Source organism: Pseudochaenichthys georgianus, unplaced genomic scaffold (assembly GCF_902827115.2).
Source record: "Pseudochaenichthys georgianus unplaced genomic scaffold, fPseGeo1.2 scaffold_404_arrow_ctg1, whole genome shotgun sequence".
NCBI classification, from domain to species: Eukaryota; Metazoa; Chordata; class Actinopteri; order Perciformes; family Channichthyidae; genus Pseudochaenichthys; species Pseudochaenichthys georgianus.
Genome location: NW_027262969.1, coordinates 45872 through 55000, shown reverse-complemented (window position 1 = coordinate 55000; position 9129 = coordinate 45872). Strand labels below are relative to the sequence as shown.

At 41.1% G+C, this 9129-nt stretch overlaps 1 protein-coding gene across 5 annotated transcripts in view; it reads left to right on the top strand.

Annotated features, from left to right (window-relative positions):
- The window catches only part of col12a1b (collagen, type XII, alpha 1b), a 171418-nt gene extending 167916 nt beyond the window's left edge, over nt 1-3502 (top strand). For 4 of the 5 annotated variants that reach the window (XM_034078265.2, XM_071202387.1, XM_034078264.2 and 1 more), the window contains 2 exons: nt 355-519; nt 2503-3502. In XM_034078265.2, the coding sequence (XP_033934156.1) occupies nt 355-519; nt 2503-2612 (275 nt within the window). In that variant the 3' untranslated portion in view covers nt 2613-3502. Of the gene's footprint in view, nt 1-354; nt 520-1451; nt 2443-2502 lie in introns of those variants that run through there. The other variant, XM_071202388.1, reaches the window with a different exon arrangement.
- Nucleotides 3503-9129: the final 5627 nt, after the last annotated feature.

Below are 9129 nucleotides of genomic sequence, written 5' to 3'. Positions count from 1 at the left end.
GCACCTGCAACCTTGGGTGCTGTGCTCTCAGTGCGTTGTCGTCCTGTTTTAGTGTTGTATCTTGTTACATGTATGCAGCATGTTGATTCTTCTGTCAGAGCCAGCTACATACAGGGGTCTGGGGTAGAGATCTTCAGAACTGGTTTGGCAGCAGCTGTGTCACCTCGTGGCTGCAGCACGTCTTTTGAATTCTCCGGCCGAAGCTCCAAATAAACCGTCAGTGTTTGCCATCAAAGTCCCTGCTCTCCTCGTGTCTCTCTGAGTCTCCATCACTCCAGAAGTTTCCATCACAACTAGGGGACCCCTTTAAAATGCTTCAAAACGTGAACAAGTTTCTCTGTGTTCCCCCTCCAGGGCCTCATGGTGAGAGCAGGACGGGACCCACGGGCCCCTCAGGCTCTGCGGGATCCCGTGGCCCCCCCGGGCGTCCCGGGTACGCTGGGGTCCGCGGCCCCCCCGGCCCCCCTGGGTACTGTGACTCCTCCCAGTGCGTCGGCATCCCTTACAACGGATACGGAGGTACGCTGTGACCTTTAATCAATCACATAGCTGCTCACTAATGATGCTAATGACTCATCATCTGCAGGGAAGCGTTCCAACATTTAGAGAGGGGCATTCTGTCTCTGAGCGATTAGCCTAGCTTAGCACAAACACTGGAAGCAAAGGGAAACTGCTAGCAAAGCTCCATCAAAAGGGAATCTGCCAAATCATTCAAGTTGTCTGGTATATTTGCTATCTACTAAAATATAAAAATAACTTCTTATTTTTGGCTAAATAAAAATGTCCATGTTTCTTATTTTAAAAGTAAGTATTGAAAAAGTATTCAGGTCCCAATAACAGTTAATAAATCCCCGGGGACAAATTAGGCTCATGATGGTTCCTTCAATTTAGAATAAAAATGTAAGTATTAACATAATAAGTTAAGTACAAATGTGCTATAAAAGAAAACTAAAAGACATATTCTTTTTAGAAGTGTTCGTAAAATAAAAACAAGACAAATATAAAATGAAATAGAGCATGAAGTTAAGTAAAAATATGCAACAAAACTAAATAAAAACATATTTAAAATGTGTATTTTTACATATAAAATAAAGTTAAAGTGAATAATAAAATACATATTTATATGAATATCAATATAGAAACTTGAGGACAAATGTGCAATGAAAAGATACAATTAAATAGAATAACAATATTTATATTAACTAAAAAGTTAAGTAAAAGTATGCAATATTATGATAAAACAAAAAAGAACAATACAAGTATGTATATCAACACAGGAAGTGAGGTTACAAAATGTTATTCAGGGCCTTAAAGACAGAAAAGGACGATCTCCCAACATGTTGGAACGCTTCCCTCTGAGCATGGGTGATATTTACTAAACATTACTGAAGTGTTTTATCTTTCTGCTTTGATCTCTGACCCCCCCCCCCTTCCTGTTTGGCCTGTTCCAGGTTCACCTCAGTAGACTTTCTATGCTGCTTTCACTGACCCCCTGAAAGTCCTGTAACTAAGATGCTCGCTCACTCGCTCTAGAGCTGTTTTAAAAAAAAAAAAAAAGGGAGAGAAACCTCGGAAGGATTAACAAACTGAGAAACCACAGCGCGACAAAGAGGGACACTAACCACGACTCACAGCATCTCCACGGCAACGGGATGTTTGGTGGAGGAGCATGCACCAACAAAAACAACAACAACAAATACTAACAAACAAACAAGCGGTGGAGCGTCGTGGGCTTCGTCACATCGTGTAAATAAACTAACGCCCGGACCAGATGCTGTTTAACTTCTCAGAGTTTCTGCTTTGCAACACCCTGCTTGCTGAATGCCCACAGAATCCCTCTTTACTGGGAGTTATTTAAATGTTTTTGATATTTAAGACGTCACTTCTGCACATGTGAACCCGCAGGTTCCTTGTTTTATTTTTTACTTTTCTCCCCAAAGCAATACTGTGTCTGTAAAGTACTAACAATCGCAATTGGTGGCAGAAGAACTTGATTTCTATGCGGATGTAAATGGATGTGTTGTTGATAAAGTCAGAGGGACATCCTCACGGAGACGTCTGCAGGGGCGTGTCCTCCTCGTTAACCCCTCCACCTGGGAGTTCATTGGCTAATTGGCTATGCAAAATTAACCAGAAAACACATACTTGTTTAATTTAAGCTGCTCCAGAGTTTAAGTAGCTGCAGCATAGTTTTTGCAAAATAAAATAGTGCAAGAGAATGGTGCAAGGGGCAGAATTGTGAAAGTAAAAATGCAGAAATATCTGTCTTCATGTTTTAGCAGACATTAGCGAGTGAAAAGTTAGATAATAGAGGAATTAGCGTGAAAGAATTAGATGTATTTCCCTGTAAAGAAATGAGCGGTGGCCCCGCCCCTGCAGCCGCTAACACCTGTATCAGAGCTTCACCCGCAGCCACACAGACACTACATGTAGCCCTTTAATGTGTGTGCATGATGAGACAAACTGACGCTCAATCGGCCCCAAAACGCTCTCTCCGAGCAGGCCAGTCCCCCAGCCAGCCCGAGGCCAGACTCCCCGACGACGAGGACGAGCTGCAGAACCAGCGCCGGAAGAAGAGGTCGCTCTCCAGGTCCAGCGGGACAGCGTCATAAAACAGTCCTGTTTCTACCAGTGTTGGGATATATAGACACTACTACACACACACACACACACACACACACACACACACACACACACACACACACACACACACGCACACTATAAACATGTTTTAAAAGTCATGGTATTTTATGTAGAAAAAAATTATATGGATGAAAAAAAGTCACAGTTTGACGAAAATATGCAAATTTTGGAAATAAGTAAAGAAGAAATATCTAAGAACTGTGTTGGGATGTGTGCACACTATTCACACACACACACACACACACACACACACACACACACACACAAAGGGGGGGGTTGACACCTCGTTGAAAATACCTTTAAATGCCTTAACGAACGTATGTGAATATTCATTTATTGTGGCGGGGGGGGGGCGGGTGAGGATCAAGAAATGGTTCAAATGAAAGCCTTAAAAACCTGTGAGATGTCCTGTGTCTTTCTGCTTGTACCATATTTGCATCCATTGAGTGAACGAGCAGTGTTGAGCGGTGCACAGCAACAGAAGGTGTTCACGTCCCATAATATAATCGCGTTACAGCATTAAACACAGCTTTCATTTTGTATCTTAATATTTATCACTTTTCCTTTATTCCGTCACAGCTCATTTAACGAAGAGGTGGAGTTGCATGTCTGTGGTGTATATTTAGTACATGTTGTTTTTTTTATTTTACATTTCATTTTTAAGCAGATTATAGTTGTTGTTGTTGTTGTGGTTGTTGTTATTGTTATTGTCCTCATTGTCTCAGTAGCGAATGCAGTGGGCAGGGGGGGTGCTGCTTCCTGTTTGAACTGCAGATTGTGAATTCCACAGCCTTATTTTCTTATTTATTTCTGAAAACAGAAGAGGCATTTTTCAATAAAACTACTGAAAATCTACAAATGTGTCTTTCTTTTTCTTGAGTGTTATAAGAAATGTCGGTACCACTTTACGATAAGACCCCTATAGAGAGGCGAAGTCCCTCCCCTTCCGCGGGACCTCCATGGGACCTTATTTCTGAAAAATCATGGATTGAAGTCAATGGAGAGAAAAAGATTATCTTTCGATCCCGTTTGAATTGAGCCACGAATTACACACATGTTTGTCAATTTAAAAGATAATTTTGCGAGTCAAAACAATTAAAAAAGTCGTAAAACTATAAAGTAACACTTTCTTTTGTGTGAAGCGCTCAATGAACTACATCTCCCGTCTCGCACCACACACCCAGACGGCCGTCACGTTGAAACATTTCACTTCTTTCTCTCAGAACGAGGCGGAAAGTATTAAAAGAGGTGAAAATCACTGCACGTCCTGGCGCGTTGAGAGCTGCACGTACACACAAGGGGAGTTAGTCGGTCCCGTGAGAGCCAGCATGCGGGACCGGGACTCTGGGATGTGTAGTCTTTCTCGTTGCGTATTTTTCATCGTCTTATATTTCAACAGTTTTACGACAAACTGTGACTTTTTTGACGTGGAAATTATTTTTTAAGATTGACAAACATCATATGTAATTTGTGGCACAATTCAAACGAGATCGAAAGATAATCTTTTTCTCTCCATTGACTTCAATACGTAATTTTGAACTCATTTCATTTCAAACCTTTATCTATACAGATAAATCCCATTGAGATCATTGATCTCTTTTCCAAGGGAGACCTGCTCAAGTAGTTCCACATGAAACATAAAAGCATAAACAGAACAACAAAAGGACATCATCAGCATCATTTACATAATTATCCACATAAACAGGTACCAATAGCTTCTGATTGACTAGCATCCAACCGAGCTTTAAAAACATTTAGTGGCACCAGATTGCTCAGTTTCCATTTAATGTGCAGACTGTTCCAAGACAGAGGAGCTGCGCATCTAACAGCTGTCTTCCCTAAGACAGTCCTAGCAGTTGGCACATTTAATAAAACCACAGCATTCGATCTCAGGCAGGAGCCACTTACAATTCTCCGTGAGATCAGGGAGCAGATATAAGATGGAAGTTTCCCTAGCATGGCTTTGTATATAAAAATGTACCAGTGACTGAGCCTCCGTACGGTTAGTGAAGGCAAACCAGCCCTTGCATACAGGGTGCAGTGATGGGTTAATGCTTTACAGTTAGTCACACATCTCAGAGCGCTGTGATACGCAGCATCTAACTTGACCAGGCAATTGGCAGGTGCATTCAATTCAATTCAAAAGCTTTTATTGTCATTGTACATATATACAACGAGATTCATGGTTGCTGCTCCAGCGAGTGCTTTAAAAACAGACATATTAAAACACAAAATAAAAGGTCTGACAGTTACGACCAGCAAGTAGTGCACACAGCTTCGGATCGTCAAGTAGATGACCAGGATTAATAAATAAATAAATAGATGAATAAAATAGAATTATTCATATCATATACATCAGATCACCATAGTCCAGCACAGGTCAAAAGGTCACAGAGCCTTTTCCTTTAACTACATCTCCCGCCTCGCACCACACACCAAGACGGCCGTCACGTTGGAACATTTCACCTCTTTCTTTCAGAACGAGGCGGAAAGTATTAAAAGAGGTGAAAATCACTGCAAGTCTGAGCACGTTGAGAGCTGTGCACACACAAGGGGAGTTAGTCGGTTCCGTGAGAGCCAGCATGCGGGACCGCGACTCTGGGATTTGTAGTCTTTCTAGTTGCGTATTTTTCATCGTCTTATATTTCAACATTTTTACGACAAACTGTGACTTTTTTTACATGGAAATTATTTTGGAATTCGTGGCACAATTCAAACGGGATGGAAAGATACGTTTTCTCTCTCCATTGACTTCAATACATATTTTTTCCGAAATAAGGTCCCATGGGGCGGAAGTAGATGTGCGCGACTTCGCCTCTCTATAAAGGATTCATAAAGGGTTTCTATTTCGGTTATTAATTAGGTTGTTGGTTGTTAACACTTTATTAATCATTAAGATCAACATCAGGCTCACTATTTGGCAAGATGACTAAGCCTTATTGGCTACTTAGCGAGAATCAACTCAGTGAGCAACAGATACATTACATGACATGTTGTTAGACGCTTTTATCCAAAGCGACTTACATTCATTCAGTACTGAGGACAATCCCCACAGGAGCACTTTGGGGTGAAGTGTCTCAGGGACACAACGACAAGCTGACTGCCACAGCCTCCCACGATACCAAGGATGCTGGCTGATGAAGTACACGAAGTATGCTAAGTAGCCAATACCAGACTTAGCAGTACAGATAAATGTGGGCTCACTATTTGGAAAGCAACCGGTCACAGTTGCCCTCATGTCTTATACAAGCTTATTAAGGATTCATAAAGTCTTCACAACCTAATTAATTATTTACAAACTATTCGTAAACCCTTTATACGGGTAGTCTTATTGTAAAGTGGTACCGAAATGTCAAATAACATTAAAATGTGTGTTGAAAATATCAAGAAATCCTAGTAAGTTAAAAAAAATCCACAGTATAGTATGTCGAAAAACAAAAATGTATATTTGAAAAACATGAAAGTATGACGAAAATATCAACATTTTGGAAAAACATAAATAATCTAAAATGAAATATCTATGAAAATGAAAAAAGTCACAGTATTTCTCAAAAATGGAAAAAAATATAATAGAAATATAAAAAATCTCTTAAAAAAAGTTTGAACAAATGAATGTTGATAAATATCGAAATATAGAAAAAGTGAAACAAGTAATAGTATGGCGAAAATATCAACATTTTCAATAAAGTGAAACAATTTCTTAGTATACCATGTAAAAAAGGACGCAAAAACAGAACTATAGTATGTCGAAAAAGATTATACTAAACAAACATGACAAGACAAGACCTAGGACCAGGTGGAGGGATTATATCTCTGGTTTCCGGGTCAGCGAGACAGCGGGAAACTCATCCTGAGCACACACACACACACACACACACACACACACACACACACACACACACACACACACACACACACACACACACACACACACACACACACACACACACACACACACAAGCACTCACAGCCGAAGTGAAAACAATAAGTGTGGCTTGATATTGAGAAAGAAAAAGGTTTGTAACGCTGTGAGAATGGGTCTGCGGAGGAGAGCATTTCCAACTGGTCTACTACCAACCAGGGAGCTCTAAGCAAGTCAACGGGACTCCCTGATAGATGAAAATGTACGCTAAAGGTCCTGGTGTGTGAGGAGCTCCGCAGATTGGTCCATTTTGGTTTAGAAACAAATGGAAAAGAGAAATGTCCAACGAGGCGTTCTGGGGCAGCAGACAGGTCTTCTCTGTGTCAGAGTGTTACTCGCTACAGGGGGCACTTTGAGGGTTTGTGGCTACAGACCGTTCACATGCAGAAGCTACAGAACACAAGGGGACGGGTCAGAACCAGGAAAGCACGACATGGAGCTTTAAACAGTCCTGTCTCTCCCCTGTCATTCTGTCATGTCAATGACATTCTAATAGCCTCAGACAAGGGACTTGTCTCTATTTTTATTTTGCTCGATCTCAGTGCTGCATTTGATACTATCGACCATGATATCCTATTGCAAAGACTAGAGCACTTAGTTGGCATACAGGGAACTGCTTTAGGCTGGTTTAGGTCCTATCTATCTGAACGCTCTCAGTTTGTACGTGTTAACGATGAATCTTCCACCCAAACCAAAGCTAGCCATGGAGTGCCACAGGGCTCAGTGCTCGGACCTATTTTGTTCACATTATATATGCTTCCGTTAGGCAATATTATAAGGAATCATTCTGTAAACTTTCATTGTTATGCGGATGATACTCAACTATATTTATCAATCAAGCCTGATGAAATTAATCATCTGAATAAAATTCAAGACTGCCTCAAGGACTTAAAAACGTGGATGACCTTAAACTTTTTGATGTTAAACACGACCAAAACTGAAGTTATTGTACTTGGCCCGAAGAATCTACGAAACAAATTATCTAAAGATATACTAACTATGGATGGCATTAATTTGGCCTCCAGTGAGACTGTAAGGAATCTTGGTGTTATATTTGATCAGGATTTATCCTTTAACGCCCACATAAAATCTATTTCAAGGACCGCCTACTTCCATCTACGTAACATTGAAAAAAATCAGGCATATCTTGCCTCAAAACGATGCAGAGAAACTAGTCCATGCATTTGTTACTTCTAGGCTGGATTATTGTAACTCTTTATTATCAGGGAGTACCAAGAAGTCAGTCAAGTGGCTTCAGCTGATTCAAAATGCTGCGGCTCGTGTACTAACCAGAGTTAGGAAAAGGGACCACATTACTCCTGTTCTGGCTGCCTTACACTGGCTCCCTATAGAACACAGGATAGAAGTTAAAATTCTTCTTCTCCCCTACAAAGCCCTTAATGGGCAGGCGCCATCTTACCTTAAAGAACTCATTATACCCTACTGTCCTACTAGGGCATTGCGTTCCAAGAATGCAGGGTTGTTGGTTGTTCCTAGAGTCTCTAAAAGTACAATGGGAGCCAGAGCCTTTTCTTATCAAGCTCCACATTTGTGGAATCAGCTTCCAGTTTGTGTTCGGGCGGCAGACACCCTATCCGTTTTTAAGAGTGCGCTGAAGACCTTCCTTTTTGATAAAGCTTATAGTTAGGGCTGATTAGATTCAGCCCCTAGTTTTGCTGATATAGGCTTAGTTTGTCGGGGGACATCTTACATCTTACTTCTTCCTTCTCTTTGTCTATACCTGTGTACTCTCATGTTCCCATTAACCCAGCTTCCCCAAATGTCTTTCTTTTTGGTGTCTATATACGCTGGGATCCGGAGTCATGGATGATCCTGCGGTCCTGTGTCCTGGATCGCGAGCCCTGGATCTTGAGTCGTGGCTGTGGTCCTGGATCATCGGTCCTGGATATATATCCTCGTGGATTCATCTTCCTATTATACACACATGCATTTACAAACATCTGGACTATCTATGTTGCAAATGTATTATCTTTTCAATTTACACACGGCATCTATTGCACGTCTGTCCGTCCTGGGAGAGGGATCCCTCCTCTGTTGCTCTCCCTGAGGTTTCTCCCATGTTTCCCTTTAAACTGTGGGTTTTCTCCGGAAGTGTTTCCTTGTACGATGTGAGGGTCTAAGGACAGAGGGTCTGAGGACAGAGGGTCTAAGGACAGAGGGTGTCATATTGTCATACTGATATTCTGTACACACTGTGAAGACCACTGAGACAAATGTAACATTTGTGATAGTGGGCTATATAAATAAACATTGATTGATTGATTGATTGATTGATTGATTGATTGATTGATTGATTGATTCATTGATTGATTGATTGATTGATTGATTGATTGATTGATTGATTGATTGACTGTCCTGCGTCAGTTCGTCTTGTTTGTTTCCCCGAATGGTCGTGCCAAGCCTCAGCTCAGAATGGTTTTGTTATTTTGTTGATTTTTGTAGGCTTAACTTTTTTTAACTTTTTTTTCTCCTTTTGTTACGTCTAGTTTGTTCCTCCGTGTGAGCCCTTGTTGTTTGTTCCAGCACCTTCTCTGTTAAGAGTC